Source organism: Triturus cristatus, chromosome 2_1, assembly GCF_964204655.1.
Source record: "Triturus cristatus chromosome 2_1, aTriCri1.1, whole genome shotgun sequence".
Lineage (NCBI taxonomy): Eukaryota > Metazoa > Chordata > Amphibia > Caudata > Salamandridae > Triturus > Triturus cristatus.
The window spans coordinates 897,561,628-897,584,855 of record NC_140581.1 but is presented as its reverse complement, the minus strand read 5'-3'; the positions used below and the strand labels follow the sequence as shown (position 1 = coordinate 897,584,855).

At 42.3% G+C, this 23,228-nt stretch overlaps 1 protein-coding gene across 4 annotated transcripts in view; it reads left to right on the top strand.

Annotated features, from left to right (window-relative positions):
* NAA35 (N-alpha-acetyltransferase 35, NatC auxiliary subunit) overlaps positions 1 to 23,228 on the top strand; it is a 478,604-nt gene that overhangs the window by 80,383 nt on the left and 374,993 nt on the right. For all 4 annotated transcript variants that reach the window (XM_085633095.1, XM_085633094.1, XM_085633092.1 and 1 more), the window contains exons 4-5: positions 7,230 to 7,344; positions 11,294 to 11,368. In XM_085633095.1, coding sequence (XP_085489221.1) covers positions 7,230 to 7,344; positions 11,294 to 11,368 — 190 coding nt within the window. The remainder of the gene's footprint in view (positions 1 to 7,229; positions 7,345 to 11,293; positions 11,369 to 23,228) is intronic.

Below are 23,228 nucleotides of genomic sequence, written 5' to 3'. Positions count from 1 at the left end.
GCTCCAAATGATCTAAATGGTCGGGTGAAAACTGTAAGGGATGTTAATACCCCATTGAAATCGGATCTTCATTTGTCTAAAATAAACTCCAAGCAAAAACTGGACCAGCCAAAATGTATTCAAAATAACAGAGCTCAAACTAATAAGGACAAATACAAGAGCAACCCAGAATCTCTGCAGCGTTGGAGTACTCCATATCAAAAAGATGTTTTGAATAGTAGTGCGCAATTTATTAATTCTTATGACGAAGGTCATGAGTTTCAAGGATCACAAAAAGAGGAGTATAAGTATCTATCATTCATAAATGGGCAATATCATAGCTCAGGAACTCAGGTACCAGGAAGTGGATATACAGGAGCAATTTGGGATTTATTTTTCAAAACCTCGCAATTAACCTTGGAAGCCTTAACATATCAATCCAATAAAATGGAGGTCCAAATAGATCTCCTGAGTACTATGGCTTCCTCTGTAGCCGGAATGGAGCAGAAGATAACAATGTTAAATAATTTAATAGTAAGGGCACAATCTCAGCCAATATCTACATATGTAGAGTGTAGTTGTGCCCCACTAATTAATAAACTGGCTACCATTCCGGATATTTTAAAAACAATAATAGACGATGTAAAAGGGAATTTTTCTACTGTGGGAATCCAACCCACTAAGGTTGTCTGCCCTTCTAAAGATATAATAAAAAGTAAGGACAACAACATGGTTGCTAAAGAAAAAACAGTTGATAAAATAAAAGACCAAGAAGTGATAGACTTATTTTCATCACAATCAACAGTGACGGAAGTCCACCTTACAAAAAGACAGAGAAAAAAACTGCGGAAAGCAAGAAACAAAGTCTTTAAAAGTACAAAAAATATAAATACATAGAGGATCGTGAGATTGAATATAGGTAACTACCACGACCAACTATAAGATTGCGAAGGGGATGGCAAACAAATGTCTCCAACAAAACCTTTTTATCCTTCATTTAGTAAGGATCTAATGGAGGCTCAAGCAATTATGAAAAATAAAAATCCAAATAAGCAAGCAGATAGTATAAAAATGACAGAACGGGAAAAAAAATGACAGAACGGGAAAAATCAATCTATAGAGATAGTGCCAATGGAAAAAAATAAACACGAGGAAAATAAAACCCCACAATTGGAAATAAAAAGATGAAAGAGTGAGAGTATCAGTTGGGATGAAACAAATAGAGATTTGTCAAAAATCTGGAAGGATATAAAATGATCACAAGATTTGGGAATCGAAAAGAAGCAGTCACACAATTATCAACAATCACGGTCTCAAACTGTTAGTAATCATAATGGAAGGTTTATTGAGCACGCTCAAGGTGATAAAAGCCTGCAACAAAGGGAACTAAATAATCCAGATCAAAAGGATGGAGCGATGCAGCTAAAATTTACGCCGGAATATAAATCTAGGGGTAACAATGATATTCTGAATTGTGGAAACATATTAAAATTGTTCAACGCAGTACCCGCATTGTAGAAAATCAAATGTACAGATATAGAATCAATTGAATTTTTCACAATTAAGAACAATAATCCAGAATCAACATTAGTAACTTGGACATCATCTACTGCTGCCAGTCTTATTATGCAAGAACATAAACTTTTTCAGGATTGGGGAATAAAAATAACAACTCCCCCTCAACCTTCCTACCCTAGCCCCTTTGTTTTATCAAAATTACAAAATTATAATCAAATAAGGACTGAGAATAATAAGAAGTACTCAATATTAAAAAAGCCCATAGGAACGACCAAAGGGCATCTTTTAAAATCATTAGAGGAAAAAAAAGGAGACCCACTACTTGACACTGTCAAATTAGGTTGGTTAACAGCTGTTCTCCACAATGGCAGGCAGGACTGACACCTACTAACTGAATTACCTTTAAGAGGTCCAATAAAAATGAACGAAAGGGTCAGATTATGTTCTTGGAATATAAATAGGGTTCAAGCAAAGATTCAAAATAATCAACTAGATACCCTGGGTAGTTTCCAAATCATTTGTTTACAAGAGACGTGGGCTTTTTTCCCTTTTAGATTAGAAGGGTATAAAGGCTATTACTCATTAGCTAGGAGATCAAGTAACTATGGCAGACCATGTGGGGGTTTGGCCACTTTTATATCAACCGATCTAAAAATAGAAAGTGAAATGGACGTTCAAAGTCAAAAGGATTATTTAATTGTAAAATACGATACAAGGAACAAAATGTAACTAAAACTCTTGTAATAATTAACATATACATTCATCCTGATATTATGACACGAAGATCAATGGCGAGCAATCTGATAATTATGATATTGCAGTTACTGGATAATGATATCCAACCAGAGCTCATTATTACTGGAGATTATAACATGAACATGCTATGGTCTTACGTTAGAGATGTTGATATACAACGGCAAAATTACTTATGGTCAATTCCAAGTTTGTCATTAACAACGGTTACAAAGGAACAAAAGAATGAAAAAATAGCCAAGACTCTAGTAAAAGAATTAGAAACTATAGGCCTAAGAGTGCTAAATGGTCGATTTCCTCAAGATTCACCACCTGCATGGACTTTCCAAGCTGGGGATCATAGGTCTAGAATAGATTACACCATAGCTTCGTTGAATCTATTCCATAAAATTTTCTCTTATCAAATAGAGAGAACAGATATAAGTGACCACGAACAACAATTAATTGACCTAAACCTAAATGGCCTAAGATTCGAAAATTATATGACACTTCCGGGAGAAATAGCGACAGTAAACTATAAGAAACTTTATTGGTCAGATAGCACCAAAGATTCTATTACAAACACTGCACAGGCAATTGCTGATTTTTACTTTGAAGGAGATTACTCGAACGCTGTTGAAAAATGGTCTCTCTTCACTAAGGAATTAATTACCAGTCAATTTAAAAAATATGCTAATAAAGGTCAATGGAGAAATAAACCAGCATGCTCAATGGTGAAAATTTCGTTTGAAAGCCATCAATTAAAAAGAGAACGTAACAGAATCTTGCGACTGATAAAAAAAATTCCCAGTTAATTTAGTTTATAGAGTGAAACTTAAAAGGATAAATGAAGAAGTTAGGAAAATGGTCTGGAAGGACAAAATGCAAGAAAAGCAATTGTTGTGGGCGAAAGCACTATACGCTTGCAAAAGGAGTAATTCAAGAGACTTCTGGATTTTAGTAAACAAACTAAGTAGATCCAGTAGCAAATCTACTTCATCAACAGTGACTGAATCTGAATGGGTATAGTTTATAGATATGCATTTGAATCCTACCCCTAATATGGCTAAGAATCTTACTGATAGGATTATAAACGGAATAGGAGAAGAAAAGAATAACAACTCAATAGATATAACAGAAAAACAAGTATGTAAATTAATAAAGAATCGGAGATCCAATGGTGCCCCTGGCCCTAATGGGATTCCCGCAGCATTGTATAAGAAGGAAGCTTCATACTGGTCGAGCTATTTAACACCAGTTTTTAACCACGCTCTCCAATCAAGAATAGTTCCGGATTCATGGAAGGGATCTATCATTTCACCTATATACAAAAGCGGGGGACTGGTCCCTCCCATCCAATTATAGACTAATCACGCTCCAAGATATTGAAGCTAAATTATTTGCATCGGTTCTACTTAAGGAATTAATTGATTGGGCTAATGAAAATCATTTAATTCCAACAAACCAATCGGGTTTTGTACAAGGGCAAGGTACAACAACAAATGTGATAACACTGGGAATCTTAATGGAAAAATATAAAATTAAAAAACAGCCATTATGTTTTGTTGATTTTAAAGCTGCCTTTGACTGTGTGAATAGGCAGATTTTATGGAGGAAATTGGATCGTTGTGGCATTAGCTCCAGCCTTTTAAATGCAATACAATTGTTATATACCGATACTTGGACAAGAGTCCGGCTAGGGAATGGATCAAGGCTCTCGAGGAAAATCGAAACAACTCAAGGCCTAAAGCAAGGGGGTGTTTTAGCCCCATATTTATTTAACCTATTTTTATCAGATTTCACCCTTGAAATGAATAATGAACTAGCAGACTCACCGAAGCTGGCGGAGAAACAAATATCGAATGTATTATATGCTGATGACGTCGTTCTGCTAAGCCAAACAAGGATAGGGCTGCAGCGATTAATAAACAAAACATCAATGTATTCAATTGAGAACAAAATGACTATAAACGAAACAAAAACTAAAGTAAAGGAAGTTAGTAACAAGAAAAGGAAGGACAGTCACTATAAATGGTATCATCAAAAGCGGGAACTAGAAAAAGTACAATGTTATAAATATCTTGGGATACTATTTGATGAGAAAGGAACCTTTACATTCCATAAAAAGGAGGTGAGTAAAAGAGCCAAAAGTCTCCAAGGGTCCTTCCGTCTACTTTATAGCTCTTTGGAAGGTCCAACTTATACCCCACTAATAAAAGTTATAAAAGCAAAATTGCTTCCAAGCCTTACATACGGAAGTGAAATACTGTGTGGAATAGATTCTGCAATATTAAATAATGCTATTACAAACACATTTAAACATCTATTTCGGCTTCCACCTAATGTATCACCTGCTCAGATAAGGCTAGAACTTGGCTTTTGTAATCAACAATATGCAAGAATGGGTCAGTACATTAAGACCTGGAGACAAATTAAAACTAATATCAATAATCCAATGTGCACATTCTTGTGGAAAGAAATGGAACAAAATAAACTGTCCTTCCATAAATATTTACAAAAAGTACTTCAAGATTTGTCAGTTGCTGAAATCTGGGAAATGTCCTTAACAACACAGTTTTAAGAAAATAATAAATAAATCAGTTAAACATTTGTCCCTTTTAAAAGATAAAGAACTGTTTATTAAGAGATCCCATGCATGGATGTTGGGCCAGGAATATACAAGTCTTAAGGTCCAACCATACCTAGAAATACCATGGTCTGCAGAAACTAAAACACTTTTATTAAAGCACGATTTGGCAACTTACCTAGCTTAAAACATGCAGTGCCCTGGTTGAGACCATCTAAGCCGAATATGTGCAGATTATGCAATCTATGGGATGAAAGTATTCTACATCTTGTTTGTATATGTACAGTAATGATGGTGGAAAGAAAAAGATACTTGAAAAACTGCTTTATTGACAGAGGTGTTCGTACCTGCAGACACGCCATGGTAGTCTGTTTTAGACCAACGTATATTCAAATGATTTCTAATTTTACTAAATTTTTAATACTTGCTAAAAAGAAGTTGAATGACTGAGTTGGACACAGGAAATCTGGAAGTCTAAAATAGCTAAGGACAAAACTTAGGACTAAATTTATGATTTAATGCATAAGTTATAGAAATATTAATTGATACATTTTATATTAAGTTCTGGATAGATGATGGTTTGATGTAATGTTTATATATTGTATTTATGTCTAAGAAAACTTTTTAAGTTTTATAATTCTTTAAAAAAAATGAACTATATTTCTAATTGGTGCGTTTTCGCAAAGAAAGTATTAATTGTAAGATTTTTAGTAATTATGCAAATAAAATTTACCTTACCTTACCAATCCACCACACTTTTTAGGTCCTCCATGTCAGGCACTGGCCAACAGCAGGGTCCTGCCAAGGTCCACTTGCCACTGATCAGCTGAGCAATTGCAGGAAAGCCTTTTGTGGATTGTTGTATCCCTGTAACTTGAACAGGAGGTCTACTTCTTTGTTATGGGTTTAAGAGAGATCAAGTCCAGTCCTTCAGGGCTTCTCTCGGGTCACAGACAGCAGGTCTGGTCCTCTCCTCTACTGTTTTAACTTTGGTCCAGAAAGTATTTTGCAGTGTGTGCATGAAGGTGCCATATTTATGCCTGGCACTAGCTAATGTGTGGGGGAATTACTCCTGGCCATGTCCTAACCAATGGTATAAATGTTCCTGGGGCAAACACTACCCACTTTTGGCATTTTCAAGATGGTGAAAGTCTTCGGCCACATTAAACATGAGCTTTGAGTGCTAGGGGTGTGTGTGTGTGGGGGGGGGGGGGGGGGGGGGGAGTGTACTATGGTTTTCCTAGTGTCCTGCCACATCTAAAACAAAGATGCAGTTTGAAGCAGTCACTCTACCTTCAATAAACCCAGAGACAGACATCTGACATAACAAAAGCAAGGTTTTCCAGAAACGAGTCAATGGATATACAAGAATTGTTCTTGCATCCTGTTTCCTTCCTTCCTTTCAAGTGTGCCTGTATACAAGGGACTTATAAGTAAGTTAAATATACCAATTGGGAACATGCAATTAGTTTAAAGGAGGAGCACAGGCCTCTACTACTGGTTAGTATGGGTGAAGTGCACAGAGTTCTAAAGACAGCACAGATTTAGGGTCCATCAAAAGGTGAAGCATGTGGGGTGACCAGGCAGAAAAGTTGGATTTCCTATATGCAGCAGTTGCCCATCACACAGGAACCAGGCTAAGTCAAACATGAAATCCAGATGAAAGGTCCAGGTGGAATTTATGTCTCGTGGTCCCTCTGAGTTCATTTTCACTGTTAATTTCTGCATGGGAACTGACTTGAATGACTGATTTAAAGAAGAGGCATTGAACGCTGTCCCTAGTAACTGATGAAGGCGGATGTTCTCTGATTTTTGGAAATCCTTTGATGATTGTGGGAACGTCTCTTACATGTTTTCTCCCTTCCATGCCTGTCCGAACTTAACCCATTGCACTTTGTAGATCAGCACAATCTCTTTGCTCCTTAAAATGGAGACAGGCAGTTGCCTTTCAAAAGGAAAGGCATGTTAAGATTGGGGATTGCCATGATGTTCCCCTGAAATATGGACCGTGAAAAATATTCCACAAAATAAACTATTTAATTACCTTGTGTATTTGACACAGAGCAGTTACACACTATAGTGAAATACTCAGCAGCAACATTGTATCATTTGTGCCTGTGCTCGCTCACACCCATACCATCTCCCAATTCTAAACATGGGCTACCACCACACTGTCTCTTCTCTTCATCCCCCCCCTTTTTATTTCCCCGCTTCAGTTTTGTGGTCTCACTCGTGTGCCTCTGCCCTCTATTAATTTTGCATAGAACATAAAAGGCCAGTCCGTTGGTTCACCTTTGTTCAGTACTCTTTAAGCCCCAAGACATTTTAATTTCTTTCATGTTACCTGGCAATGTATTTTATAAAACCTTCATCAATGCATCTGTCTTTTTGTTTGTTCCCCCCCCCCCTCTAGATTTGGCCTCTTTGAAGCTATGTCTGCTATAGAAATGATGGATCCCAAGATGGATGCTGGTATGATAGGAAATCAGGTTAATCGAAAGGTTCTTAATTTTGAACAAGCAATTCAGGTGGGCCCCTGTTTTTTCTTTTTTTTCTTTCTTTCATTTAAAAGAAAATGTGTTTGTATTAATAGATTTTGCAATCAGGAAAATCTCATGTTGATTTACACGTTTAACATATCGGTTAAGGTGAGTTTGTGCTGACAATTTGGATTAGAAAGTAATGTGGAGGGGCTCTATCAAGAGCTACTGCATTAATGGCTAATAGTATGCTTAAGACCATTTAACATATTAAGGATTATGCAGTGTCTGAGCTAGATGCCAACTTTTGCAGCGAATAACATGTTGCAAGAAACCTGTTCTCTATTTCATTTGTCTAATAGATGGCTGAGATTTGACCAGTCAGTGGATGAATTTGAGTGTTTTTCAAAAGCCATTTTGTTTATTTGGTACTTCTGCATGTAACTTCTATTCCAGTTTAATAATTTTTTTCTGTCACTGCCTTTCTGCTTACATTTGACGGGGCAATGTCTTCCATCTGACAACCTGTTGGGCTACTGCCCATACGGAGAATAGCATCATGTCTGCAGTATATTCTGAGTAATACTCTTTCCTATGTTTTGCTTTAGTATAGGATCATGCAGCAGGGCACTGGGGTTTGATTGTATGAGCAGGGAAACAGTGTGTGTTCTGATAGCATTTTATTTTCACCGTTGCCAGTGTTAGCATTGCTAAATTTATCAAGGAGACACCTAATTTGGAGTATCTTCTGTTAATGTGGGAGTAGCGGTTACAGTTCTGTGTGTTGTTGCCATATGTCGTCCAAGGCCAAATCGCATATGCCCTTTTTTAGTGATGGAGGCATAGTAGGCAGCCGTGCTGATTCCTGTCGTATATCAGCAGTGAATAATTTTACTAGAGAGCTAATCAGGACCATAAAAGATCTCTTTGATTATTCTCACCCTCTGTCTGACTCTCCATCACAGACTCTATTTCCTTTTATTTTGAAGAGAAGATTTTTAGGATCTAATAGTCCTTGGATCATAAGACTACTTCGTCCTCGCCCTCTGGTAAAGTAATGATCACAACAGCAGCTTCTCCTGCTACCTTCAAACATTTCCAACGGATAATCTCTCAAAAGTGATTTACTAGGTCGAATCCGGATTCCCTAACACCCACTGTCTTGCATACATCTTCTAACTGCTTTGTAATTTTATTGACTGTGAGCTAATTACGCTTTGCCACTCCTTACTGAAACTCACAGCAGTTCTCAATTCTTAAAAAGATGCTATGGTCGTTTACTTACTGAAGAAACCGTACACTGATCCTGCGGTATGAACTAATAACCCTTGGTTATGTTTATTCCGTATCCTGACAAAGTCATCAAAAGTGAGGCTATTTCAGAACTCAAATTTCTGTGAAGATAATAACGTCCTGAACATCACTGAAGCTTGTTACTGCACTTTTCATGTCTCAGAGGTGGCTCTACTGGCAGCAGTTGACAGAATTCGCAGACTGAACAATAAAGAAGTGTAGCACTCATCTGTGTAGATTTTGAGTTCTGCTTGTGACACAGTGTGCCACACTTTTCATTTGAGATTTGTGACCAGGCTCTGAAATGGCTGTCCGCCTGTCTTTACAATCGTTCTCGAACAGTTATCATGAATCCTTATTATTTCAACTCGAAGCATCTTGTCAGTGGAGTTCTGCAGGGCTCTTCTTTAAACCCTGCCTCATTTAATATCTACATGACTCCAATAGCTGATGTAATTCACTCGACTTCAAGATTGTACATTTTTTTTATATGCGCAAAGCCCTCGCATTATTACTTACTCATTCTCGCTGTTTTGTAGTTCGAGCTCTTATTATTCTTGCATTGATTACTGCAGTTCTCTACTTTTGCACCTGCCCAAGTAAGCCATATCACTCCTTTAGCTGATTCAGAACCGTGCGACTTGAGTTCTGTTGAATTTACCCTTCCATGCTCCCATCTCTTCCCATTTGAGGAATTTTCATTGTCCTCTGCACAACAGCAACAGCCTTTAAACAACTTTTATTTTGCCTCTGAGCTTTCTACAAAACCGGCCTGAAATGTATTCAATCTCAAAATATATCATATGCTTCTTCACAGACTCTACGCTGGTCCAGTAATCTACTTGTTCAAGTTTCTTGAGTTCCACACATCAGATTATGCGGCACCACTTTTTCCTTTATTATGCTCAAGTTATGCAATACTCTTCCTTTTCACTGCATTCTGAAACTAACCACCTGAAGCTTTACAAGGGACTCCATAACTAGGTCTTCCATCAGGCCATGGTAAATTAAGTATTTTACACTAGTTACTTCCTCAGCAGGGGAACCCTTATGAGTAGCTGTTTATGCGCTATAAATGTTCATTCATTCATTCACAGTGCCATTGTCTGATCCATGGATATGCCTATTTGGGGGTTTAAAATTGAAAATTATTATAGTCTTTCAAATATGTGTCTACATCTTGGTGGCCGTTTGAGTTATCTATCGACATTATGGTGGGTTTTTGGGAATCAACATGTTTGTGGATGGCTACAAACACGATTTTGCAGTTCCTTTCTACCTTTTGTTAGTGTTGGGCTATGCGGTTGTTCACCAAGTTTTGTGTTGTAGTTGTACGTCATGTGTGTTTCTTGGATCATTGCAATATCTGCATAAGATGTCTAAAATTTCTGTAGGAGCAGTTTGACTTAATTATAACATTTGGACTGGGTACAATAATTGTCACTAATCATAGGTGAGGCATTGTACATTTTAAGTCACAATCTGTCCTTTTTTACCTTGTTTAACTTTTTGTCCTGTCTGTGCTTGAAACCCTGTTCTTGAATCGTATCAAGCTTGATTCTCTTCTCTTCTCTTCTACCTTCTCCAATAAATCTACAGCTCTGTTGGTCTTTGGGTCTCCCATGCTCTTAATCATGCATATTGTTCTAGTTAATCAGACTGTACTCTAGATTTTCTGCAAAGTCTAATATCCTGGCTTTTTCATTATTGGCATGAAGGTTAAGGAAAAACCTTAATAGATAACCTTTCTTGTACTGATTCCCAGCCTTCCTGATGTGCGCTTTTATCACCCTCATTTTGTGGAGTTCATGTAGGGTTGAATGCAAGTTTGTCAGGAGAATGAGAGTTGCCACTCCACCAAGACAGTTCCAGTTCTGCTCATGGTCATCATTTTCGCATTCTTTTTTTATTGTAGAGCTCCACATCTACCTTTGCACTCCGCTGTGTACTCCCTCAGTTTACTGAAGTTACTGCAGCTTATAAGGCTAACTGAATGTTGGCTACATGTATCAAGGCACCCATCTCATTTCTGATTTGGTCAAGATATTCATGCCTGTGTGTTAATGGGGAGCGCCTCTACTGTACCTTCCCACACCTTTGTAGTAAGGAGCTCTTCAAGTCTGCCAGATCAAGGACACTTTCACCTCTCCCGGGATAGCTTTTCTCACATCTCCATATTTTTTGCTGATGGAACATTCGCCAATTATGGCTGCATATTCTATCAGATGGTCACTTATTCTCATCCTACAGGCAGGTTTTACCTATGAATTCTTCTGAAAGCCACATCTTTGGAACCACTGAGTGTTTTTACCTATTGCTCACTATCTGGGCTGATCTGATGCAGGAAAGTGTCAGTGCCTAGTTTTGCTTTTTGCTGTGGGTCTCACAGTAAGGACTTTCCTCTGTCTTGCTTCATGTTTACTTCCTGCTATGTTTCTAATTTTAAAATATATGGTATTAAGCGTTCTATTTTTTTCGACAAAGCTTTGATTTTCTCAATTCAATAAACCTTAACTTGTGCCAAAAGTCTCAATTTAGCTGGAATCATTCTCCCTGTGTTGTACCATTCCCACTATAATTAAGGAGTATTTTGCAAATTAATGATAAAAGTGGTCAGCCTGTCGCAAAATACGTAAATGTAGCTCGAATTTTACTCTTCAAAAGTTTTCATTTTTGTAATTTATTCCTTTTTCTCCATTTTTAGGACGGCACCATTAAAATTAAGGACTTGAGCCTTCCTGAGCTTATTGGAATAATGGACACCTGTTTTTGTTGTTTGGTAAGACACTAAGTACTTAACAATAATTATGTGTGTGTGACTTCAAATGAAACTAAGGAGTACAATGACTAATCCGTGTTTTGAACAAGGTGTAGTCTTTTTGTGCCAGTAGAGCTAATAGTGAGGGAAGTTCACTGCAGTGGTCCTACTATGAGTGAAGCATTTAATGGACATTGCAGGGACACGCTCATGACCTCTTATATCTTGACATCTGTGAGAAAGTGGGTTTCTGTTGCAGTAAACCTCCCACCCCCCTTGTTAGGTCTCGCCTGAGCCAGCGCATGTGTTGCTCTAGCGAGACATTTAGTGTGTGGGCTTTTAAAAGTCTGACCACACGCTTTTGGCTGGCATAGAACGTGCGGTTACGCGCACAATGACGAGCAGAGGCGCCATCTGACTTTCCTCTCTCGTCATGGTGCGCGCACATCTCACACCACTCGCCAGCCTGCACGCGGGCACCACTCGCGTGCTTGTTTTCTTCCACTTTCATGGCCGCATTATTTGAGCTGTCTCTCGCTTAAAATTGCCTTTACTTCAATGTATGTCAAAGGGAACAAGCATTGGCTGCGTCACTTTCACGGCCGCGCGGCCAATGCTTGTTCCCTTTGACATACATTGAAGTAAAGGCAATTTTAAGCGAGAGACAGCTCAAATAATGCCTTTTTTTGACTCAAAGAACCGGGAGTCTCCGGTTTGTTGGCAATGGCATGTATGTACCTGAGAGCTCACAACTTTGTATTCTGTATTTCATGCATCATCCGCGGCCTGGACTCCTCGGCGATGCATCAGTGATCTGGGCAATTCCAATATTCTTAAAAGTGAGCAATAACCAACATTTTCAAACATACAAATAAAGCGGGCGCAGAATTAAAACATCGTGCGAGATAACCACTGAGGATCACTTTATCCTATGACTTGCTTGTAGTCTGCTCGGGAGGAGAATGAAGGCTTCTGAAAGCTGTTTTGTCTGGCAAGATGGCGCCCACTGTTGGCACGTCTTAAAAATCTGTTAGCACTCTAGTTATTCTTCACATTTACGCGAGAACCTAACGTTCCGTGTCCCTGTGAGTTGAGTTAAGTTAACATTTTCAAGATGGCAGCGCCCTGTCAGCTGTAGGATCTCGGCGCGTGTGGGAAACATTTACATCTGTCTATCCTTTACCCTAACCGGCCACAGTAGCAAAGCTAGGGAAGGCCTTATTAGAGGCAACGTGTCAGGGCGCAACAACAACAAATTGCCCACCAACCTGCCTTAGCTGCAGAACCTAATAAAAAGAGCTCCACCATCCTACACCGAGGAGGTAAGATTGTGCTTGGGGGCAATTTATGGGTAACTGTAGGGAAGCGGAGTTCCTATGAGATGCGATTATATGAGATTCCCCAGAACTAAGGAAATATAGACTTGAGATCCCATATGGCGAAGGGGACAGGAGGTGGCAAATCTAGCTAAGGATACTGGAGAAGGCAAATCCGATCAAGAGATAAAACTCTCTAAGAGAAGGACATCAGACAGAAGAGCTCTCACTGAAAAGCATTTTTTCGTATGTGAAAAGATTGTTGGGGCCCTGGGATGGTCCCAGTAAATAGTATTTTTTTTCTAGAATGCTAGTTTCGCGGATGGTAGTAATAAGGTCCCAATCAAATTTTTGATTTATTCCTGTTTATGAGTAAATTGTAGGTTTATCAACAAGCTGGGCAACTTTTAATGTTTGATAAGTCGACTTCTCTCTTTTTTTTTTTGTCCTATGTGACTTGAGTAGATCTGGTAGCTTTAGTATTACCTTCTTTGCTACATACTTTAATGTCTGAGTTAAAGAGAATGAAAAAAACAAGAATGCCAAAAACGGTCTGTTGATTGTTGTTTGTGTGAGAAATATTTATTTATTTGTTTTGGATTTGGACAACTGGTGTTTTGTCACCCAACCACATGTGACAAAAGTACACCAGGATTGTTCAGACTGTTTACTTATGTAACGCTGTTGTAAGGATGTTGAGGGATGGCCAAATGTGCAGCTGATGCAACTAAGCTCTTTGGGGTTTATCTTACCATAGTTCTTTGGGCATTAAATATATGTGGAGAAAATGTTCAAGGGTTTATTTTTTTCCTCTTGTTTTACCTTGTATCTGTCCAGTATAATTTGTGATGAGTTTGGGGCGAGCAATTGAACATGCTAGTCCATGTTATACTCTACTTAAAGCTTAAAATAAACATTGTAAACCATAATAACCAGCCCATTCTTCCCATCTCCTCTTCTGATGATTTCCTTTTGGCAAAAACTCTTTGGGCTTTTTGAAGAACATATTTTTTGTGTGTAATTTTTCTGTCGCCAACCACTCTTAATTTCGTGCTTTTCATACCTTTTATGCTAGCTATTTTGCAAGTAGTGCATTTTTAGCATATTCTGAAACTCTCTAGTGAAATCCTTACTTATGACACCCCCTCTATTTTCCTTTTCCTTTTCCTCATATACAACACATCTCTTTTCAAGCTCACTTACCAATTGTTTACTGACTGTCTTACAAATGTTGCTGGTGGTTTGGTAGTTGTTGAAAAATTCCACTTTATCTCTATTTTTGAGTTTCTCATCTCCTCCCATTGGGCAGGTTAGTTTTCCAGGTGTACATTCTTCTTGTCTTAGTCCTTTTATCAGCTCTTAAAATTTAGGCTGTTTTTAGGCTTCCCTCTTGGGGCCACTTTTCTCATATACATGCGATCGTGATTTTTCTCCTAACTTGTCATCCGATTTTCATTCTTTTGCCTCTATTTCCACATAATTTTTTGTAATCACACCTTACGGGGGTGCAGGGGTTTCACTTATACCCGACTATTCCCCCTCTTTAGTAAGCAGATTTAGGCGTAATCTCTGGTAGGTCGTGGCATCACTTTTTTAGGGTTCCATTTGCTTTTCACAGTATATGGTTTTAAGAGCTCTCTGTAATGCACATTTTCGTTTGGAAGATTAACGGCATCATTAGAGCTGAAAGCTCGTTTTGCAGTAGTCCTGTGATGTCCCGCCATATTCCAACATTTCTAGCTTACCTGATATATTTGCTGACGAGACATATGTTACAAATACCTTTGCAATTGATGCATTTATACTGAACTATGTTGGCCAGGTCTGCCTGTGGTCTGCAAAGACTGTGACTTAGAGCTTTAGGACTGCTCTGAGCTGAACACAAATCTATCTGCCTATCACCTGCACTCTCTGGTATGGAGAACTGAAGTTTAGCAATGCCACCAATCATTATGGTGTTAGAAATACTGTGAGCATTTTGGCATGTTTGTTTCCAAGGGCATAAACTGTACCTGAAGGTAGATAAACTTGGACTTGAACTTTATTGGTTGTTAGAAAATGTAAGAGAACGGTACAAGTTTCGAGTGGCATGAGGACATGGCATCTGCTACCACTGTTTGGCAATGTAAGCTGGCCTTGGAAGCCTAGAAGAGTTAAACCTTTCACTTCAGCAAGGTGATTTGCATGGCCCAGAGAATGTGTGATCAAAGGCAAAATTTGTTGGCTTCCTTCATCTCACCACTGTCTTGGTATCTCTCATAGAAAGAAGAGGAAATATCTGGAGCATGAGGGAATAGCTCAAGAGCTAGTAACCGGCCTACCCAGTGTGTGATCTGCAAGACAATGTGACCGGACCATCCCACATTTCCCTGTGATGTGACAAATCTATTGTGCAGCTTTCATCATCCTTGTGAGACTGCTTGCTAACCCCTGGTGTGTTTTTGTGCTAGGGAACTGGAGCCACATTTGGATTTTGAGAAGAAATATCCTAGAAACAGTCCGACAAAACTAAAATAAATATTCCAAACCATCATGTGCATAACGTTGATTCATATTTACCAGCCTGAATGGGGACTGTGATGCATTTATAAAGGACACTTTCCTCCACCCAGTCAAAAGATCTAAAGAAAAAGCATTGGCATAGCCCATAGGTCTTGCCTTTGGGACCCAATAAGTATGTAGTTATGCAGCACAATATCATTGGTACAACAGCATCAACTTGCATGGCTAAACACTTATAAGGTCCCAAAGGCAAGACCTATTGGCTATGCCAATGCTTGTTTTTCTTTTTTTGGTTTTCAGACTACTGATGCTCTTTGACTTGATGGGCTCTGGGGCCCTGCCAATCAGGACCCCAGGGCCTGTGTTCTTTCCCCAAAACAAAACCCAATTGGCATCTCTTGCCACATGTCAGCCCCTGGTAAATGGTACCCAGGGCCCTGTGACCACAGGAGACCCCTAAGGGCTGCAGCACTTATTGTGCCACCCTTAGAGGTTCTGTACCCTGACACACACACACTGCCTTTGCAGGCTGAGTGTCTTGGTGCAGAACAAAACAGAGAGTCGACATGGCTCACAACCCCGTGTGCCATGCCCACAAACACACTGCCCTGGCATACCTCAGACACCCCTCTAGCTGGGTGCACTATGCCAGTGGTGAGGGTACAGGTGCATGAGCCCTGTACCCCTACAGTACCCAGGTCCATTCCTGGGCACTGTAACTGCAGTGCTGCCATTAAGAGTATATGGTGCTGGGAGGTAGTCATCACGCACTCCACAACACCATGATGGCTACACTGAAGACTGAGAAGTTTGGTATCAAACTTCTCAGCACATTAAACCCACACTGATGCCAGTGTGGGATTTAATGTAAAATGCACGACAGAGAGCATCTTAGAGATGCCCCCTGAAACTAACCAGCAAGCAGTGCCCTGACTGAGAGGCTGCCTAGGCTGCCACCCAGCAGACATGTTGCTGGACCCCTGGGTAGAGAGCCATCCGCTCTCGTGGGTCTGCAACAATGCACATCCTGGGTGAGGTGCTAGGTCTCCTCCCCCAGGATGGGCAGGGGACGCTTCAAAGGCATGCCGCCTTTGTGAGCTTCTCCAGGCCACTTGCTGTACTCAGCAACTGGCCCCCACCGGTTCTGACCCCCACTCTGGCAGGAAGATCGGCGGGAAAACCCAAGGGAGGAAAGGGTGTGTGCCAGCCTCTGCCAACCCCACCCCTCAGGTGGGGGAGGCGAGGTGAAGCACAACTCCGGGCTCTTGCCATCTTAAGGATGGGGAGCCCTACCCAATCAGGACTAGGCTCCTGCCCCCCTCCCACTGGAGAGTGGCAGGCTAGGGGGTGTACCCACCCCAGGGAAGGGACCCATTAGTCCCTGACCTCTACCTACCTGTAACGCCCCTAAATTTAGTATTTAGGGGCACCCTGAACCTACCTTCCTGAGATCCCGATTTTGAAACAAGAAGAAGAAGAAGGAAGACCTGCCATGCAGCTGCTAACAAGAGGACAACACCAACTGATTTGGCCCCAGCCCTACAGGCCTGTCGACCCTCGAACCTGCTCCTGCTAAATCCCGGCGTCTCCTGCGGTCAGCAACCTCAAAAACCCCGGAGGACCTGCCTGCCTTGCTCATCTAAAGACTGGGACTCCCATGAGCAGTGGTTCTGCTCAAACAGCAACAACCCCTGGTGCCAGCCAGGAATCGCGAATCCAGCACACGCTGCACCCGCCGAGCCCGGCCTGTTCCTGAGTGAACAAAGACCACGACAACGTCCTCCTGGCGACTGTGACCCAGAATCCAGCACCCAAGGACCCTCCTCGACGCTCCTGACGACGCATGCAGCCTCACAACCAGGGACCCCTCCAACCGCGACCAGCTGAGGGTAAGATTTCCCAACGCCAAAAGGCACCCCTGCACCCGGCGGCCCCCTGTGCCCAACTCCTGGGTGCCTACCTAACCTACAGCTTCCCAACTTACCTCTCGAAGTGGTGGTCGCACCTGAAGAATCTCCGTCCCCGAGCTTGCAGCCTTTGTTCGTCTTGCAGCTTCTCCATTGAAATATATTGAGCGCCCGACGGCTCAAAAGCACCCTGCACCCAGCCGCCCGAGTGCCCCTGGGAGTGCAACATCTATCCTATCCTACTTCCCCACTTGCCCTGTGTAAGTGACCAGGAGCCCAACTCCCACAGCCACGTGGCCTACCTGCTAGCAGCTACCAACCAAAGGCCCCCTGCCCGCCATAGGCTAACATTGGGCCTACTCTCTCTGTACCTGGCTGCCCCTGTGCGGCTGAGGGTGTAACAACTGTACCTACCTGACCCTGGGAGACCCCTGAGTCTATGCCCAGAACCTTAACTCTGCCAGTCGAGTAGTTACTTGAAAGCCGATAACCTACATTTTCTCCATAGGGTAACATTGACTGGTTTCACTTCTAAGTGTCGAATTTTTAAACTTTAAAATATTCACTAAAAATCAGCCGATCAACGAAAATGAAATTGCTCACCTGTTACCAGGAGAGATGCCAGTGCTGGATCTTGGTGCCCAGCACTGACCCTGAAAGGCAATTATAACTGTAATTACCGATAACTTGATTTTCCTCCATAGGATAACATTGCCTGGTTTTTGCCAGAAATTCTTCTAAGTGTCAATTTTTGAAACATACAAATATTCCTTAAAAATCGCCTGTGTACGATGGCGACAGATTTAACAGGCGTACTTAATGTGCTTATGAATTTTTATCAAAATCTGTATAGATCCAGAGGATCAATAAGGGAGGGATCGGAGATAACATTGATCAACGAAGACCCCCAGCTGGTAGGGCTTGAGGTGGATATCTCGCTGAATGAGGTCGACGAGGCTATAAAAACAATGGCTATGGGTAAAGCATCGGGCCCAGATGGAATACCAATGGAAATATATAGAGTGCTACAAAAAGAATTGGCCCCGTTATTTTTGGATTTATTTTTATCCATTCAACACAAAGGGATTCCTCCACAATCCTGGCAAGATACCAATATCGTTTTATTTTTAAAAAAAGGCAAGAACCCGGAAGATCCTGCCGCATATAGACCAATTTAATTAATTAATGTAGATGAGAAATTGTATTCAAAGATACTGGCCTTAAGACTATCTAAGGTAATAGGGACCCTCGTTAGCCCATGGCAACATGGTTTTATTCCAGGTAAAAGCACTACGGATCATGTCCGTAGAGTTATTACATTATTTGACATTGCTGAGGTTACAGGGGCACAAATGTCGATTCTGCTGGACGCTCAAAAAGCGTTTGATCAAGTCGAGTGGGGGTTCCTATGGGAAAACTTAAGACAGAAGGGATTTGGCCCACGGATTTTAACAGCCATACAGGCCATGTACTACATGGTACATGCAAAAATACAATTAATGGGGCGGGAATCAGCCAGGATTAGGATTACTAGGGGGACACGGCAGGGCTGTCCATGCTCTCCAATATTATTTGCACTTTATATTGATCCTTTGATTAGGTCAATATTGGAGGATCAAGCGATTAAACCAGTAGTAACACTGGGATATAGTACTAAACTATTAGCCTATGCAGACGATGTTGCAGTAGTTACTACAAATCCATCTAGCGCTATAAATCAGATCGAGAGACTCGCTGGCGAATTTGGGGTACATTCAGGGTATAGTCTAAATACAGACAAAACACAAATCATCTGTACCAAAAACATAAGGTTTCAAGACACACGTAGGATAGAGGCAGCCACTTATCTAGGGATAACTATAGCAGCCGAGATTGGCACGATATGGGAAATTAACATGTTACCCTTAATTAAAAAAATCAAGGCAGATCTGAAGAGATTGGATAATTGACATCTATCAATCATAGGTAGAGTAAATATTATTAAAATGACAATGTTTCCCAAGATATTTTATCTTTTGCGATGTATACCCTTAGAGCCGGATAATTTAATATTTCAGCAGCTGGAGCAGATATTTAGCCAATTTATCTGGGGCTATGGGAAAATTAGAAGATCATTAAAATATATGTCCCTGCCACAACATCGGGGGGGCCTCGCAGCTCCAAATATGTTATACTACTTCTGGGCAGTAATGCTGCAACATATGAATATTCTTTTTCGGCCACAGATCTCTGATTCAGCCGGGGTAATTAACTTAATAGAAGGGGATAAAGATACCCCACCATCTATTTACGAATTAGCTATGGGTAAACTTGCACCAGGCTTGGTGCTAAGGCAGCTGGAAGGTAGCTATTACAAGAAAACTCGTTTTAAGGTTATGCGATCTGCCTGGAACGTATGGCGTAAGATTGGTAAATACATGAAAATACCCAGAATTATTAGATATGTATCATTGTGGCGTTCTTCGGCTTTTCCGGCGATACAGTATGATAAAATAGCCAGAATTTGGGATAGAGCAGGCATAATAAAGTTAGGCGATATCATGGATTTAAATGGGATAATTTCGTTTGGAGATCTCCAGGAACGATACGGAGTAGATACAGGTACGATACTTAAGTATATACAAATTAAGGCGATATTAAGTCATTCCTCCCTACAATTAAATAATCTATCTCGAATTACCCTTTTAGATTATGTGACAATTAAACAATATAAAGTTAAAGATATATATACAATGTTCATGGAGGTTAATAGTGACGATATCATTAAAGTGGAAAATACCTGGGCAGACAAATTAAATAATCCAGATGTAGATATTAGCAGATCACTTGAGTTGTCCCCAAAAATTTTTTTAACTGCAAACCTCAAAGCCCAAACCTTTAAAACAGTGTTTAGTCTCTATTTCACTCCGGCGAAACTCTGGGCATGGGGGAGAAGCAATAGTAATAAATGCCCGAGATGTGATCAGGGCCCAGCAGATTTAAGTCATATGTTTGCAGATTGCCACAAATTGATTAGCCTGAAGGAAGGTATTCAATACTTTGTATGTCAAAATTTGGGGCAATCAGTATCTCTTACGCCAACGTTGTTGATTCTTGGATTTGATGAAAGCTTACATTTAAATCATCGTTCTGTTTATTTCTGCTTTATGATAACTGCTATATATCGTTTACTTATAGCTACTAGGTGGAAGGATGCTGATCCCCCTACATACCAGGCTTGGTATGCCAGAGTTTATCATATCTTTAATTTAGAGTTGATACTGTATAAATGTAAGGGTAGGAGTGGGATGGCAAGGGCTCAAAAAATCTGGGGGCCAATGATGGAATAATCATTGTCCCTGGTGGGTTTGTGATGTGATTATCATATTTTATGTTATTTTGTATTTGCGTCATTCAAAGGAAATAAGGTGTTGCAATGTGTCTGTGTGGTCACTGGTATGTCTTGGAATTAAGTAATGTATTATTGCTGCATGACTAAATAAAAAAAAAAAAAAAGAGACAGCAAAAAAAAAAAAAAAAAAATCGCCTGTGTAACAAAAACGATTTCTTTTAACTGTTTACAGGAAATGCGCTATGGCTGAATCCAGGATCCAGCCCTGAGTAAGAAAATCATACGCAAAGTAATTGATATTGCACTTAATTAAAAATTCCCATTGAGCTCAATGTTATAATTGTGTTTGAATTGTGTTGCCTATTGCAACAACTGTAGCTATTGCATTTAAATGTCTATTGTTTATTGAAAGTATATAACTATCAATCAATCAATCAATCAAGGCATTTATATAGCGCACTACTCACCCGGAGGGTCTCAAGGCGCTAGGGGAGGGGGGTCCGCTACTGCTCGAACAGCCAGGTCTTGAGCTGCTTCCTGAAGGCAAGGTGGTCCTGGGTCAGGCGGAGGTGGCTCGGGAGGGAGTTCCAGGTCTTGGCGGCCAGGTAGGAGAAGGACCTTCCTCCTGTGGTGGATCTTCGGATGCGGGGGACGGCGGCGAGGGCGTGGCCGGTCGATCGAAGCTGGCGTGTGGGAGCGTAGAAGTTGAGGCGGCTGTTGAGGTATCCTGGGCCTTGGTTGTGTAGGGCTTTGTGGGCGAGGAGACGGAAGGCGATTCTCTTGTTGACCGGGAGCCAGTGCAGATCTCTCAGGTGTCTGGAGATGTGGCTGCGACGGGGGATGTCCAGGATGAGTCATGCTGAGGCGTTCTGAATCCACTGGAGTCTCTTCTGGAGTTTGGCGGTGGTTCCGGCGTAGAGGGAGTTGCCGTAGTCCAGACGGCTGGTGACGAGGGCCTGGGTGACCGTCTTCCTGGTCTCGGTGGGGATCCACCGGAAGATCATACGTAGCATGCGCAGGATGTTGAAGCATGACGAGGAGACGGCGTTGACTTGTCTGGTCATGGAGAGGGAGGAGTCCAGGATGAAGCCCAGGTTGCGTGCGTGGTCTGTTGGTTTGGGTGCGCTGCCCAGGGCGGGGGGCCACCAGGAGTCGTCCCAGGCGGAGGGTGAAGATCCCAGGATGAGGACTTCAGTCTTGTCCGAGTTCAGTTTCAGGCGGCTGTTCATCATCCACTTGGCTACGTCTGTCATCCCTTCGTGTAGGTTGGCTCTGGCGGTGGCGGGGTCGTTGGTGAGGGAGAGGATCAGCTGGGTGTCGTCGGCGTAGGAGATGATGTTGAGGTTGTGTTGGCGTGCGATGGCTGCGAGGGGGCTCATGTAGGCGTTGAAGAGGGTTGGGCTGAGCGAGGAGCCTTGAGGAACGCCGCAGATGACTTCGGTGACTTCTGATCTGAACGGGGGGAGGCGGACTCTGTGTCCTTCCGGTGAGGAACGAGATGATCCATTCCAGTGCCTTCTCCTGGATTCCGACGTTGCTGAGGCGCCGCACTAGGGTACGGTGGCAGACAGTGTCGAAGGCCGCGGACAGGTCTAGGAGGATGAGGGCCGCTGTTTCTCCGTTGTCGAGCAGGGCTCGGATGTCATCGGTGGCTGCGATCAGGGCGGTCTCGGTGCTGTGGTTGGCCCGGAATCCAGACTGCGAGAGGTCGAGGGATCCGTTCGTCTCGAGGAAGGCGGCCAGCTGCTTGTTGACGGTCTTCTCGATGACTTTTGCAGGAAACTGGAGCAGCGAGATGGGGCGGTAGTTCTTGAGGTCGGTGGGGTCGGCTGATGGCTTCTTTAGTAGAGCGCTGAGTTCGGCGTGCTTCCAGCTCTCCGGGAAGGTAGCGGTGTCGAAGGAGGTGTTGATGATGTCCCGCAGGTGGGGTGCGATGGCAGCGTCGGCCTTGTTGAAGGCGTGGTGAGGGCAGGGGTCGGTCGGAGATCCGGAGTGGATGGAGTTCATCATGCGGATGGTGTCTTCGGTGCTGATCGGGGTCTAGGCGAGGAGGGTGGTGGTGGGGGGCGGTGGTTCAGTCATGGCGTGCGTCGGTTGAGTGTTGAAGCTGTTGTGTGTGTCCGCGATCTTGTTGTGGAAGTAGGAGGCGAGGGAGTTGCAGAGGTCTTGCGAAGGGGTGATGTCGTTGTTTCCGGCGTTGGGGTTGGAGAGCTCTTTAACAATGTTGAAGAGTTCCTTGCTGTTGTGTGCGTTGTTGTCCAGTCGGTCCTTGAATGCAGTTTTCTTGGTGGCGTGAATCAGTTGGTGGTGTTTTCGGGTGGCGAGCTTGAGGGCAGTCATGTTGTTCGGTGTTGGGTCTCTGCGCCAGGTTTTCTCGAGTGCTCGGCAGTTCTTCTTGGAGCTCTTGAGTTCGTCGGTGAACCATGGGGCTTTCTTGCTGCCGGGTCTGCTGGGCGGGGTCTTCAGAGGGGCGAGGTCGTCTGCGCAGTTGCTGATCCACTTCGCGGGGTTGGTGGCCGCCTGGCTTGGGTTCGTTGCGCTGGTGGGAGGGTTCATGCTCAGGGAAGTCGCGAGCTGGTCGGCTGTGATCTTGTTCCAGTTTCTGCGTGCAACCTGTTGCTGGTGGTCGTGGATCGTGGTCCTACTGAAGCTGAAGTGGACGCAGCTGTGGTCCGTCCAGTGGAGTCCGGTGGCGTGGCTGACGGCGATGTCCTTGCTGGATGAGAAGACGGGGTCGAGTGTGTGTCCGGCGTAGTGGGTGGGGGTGGTCACCAGCTGCTTGAGACCGAGGTTGGCGAGGTTGTCCAGCAGGGTGGTGGTGTTGC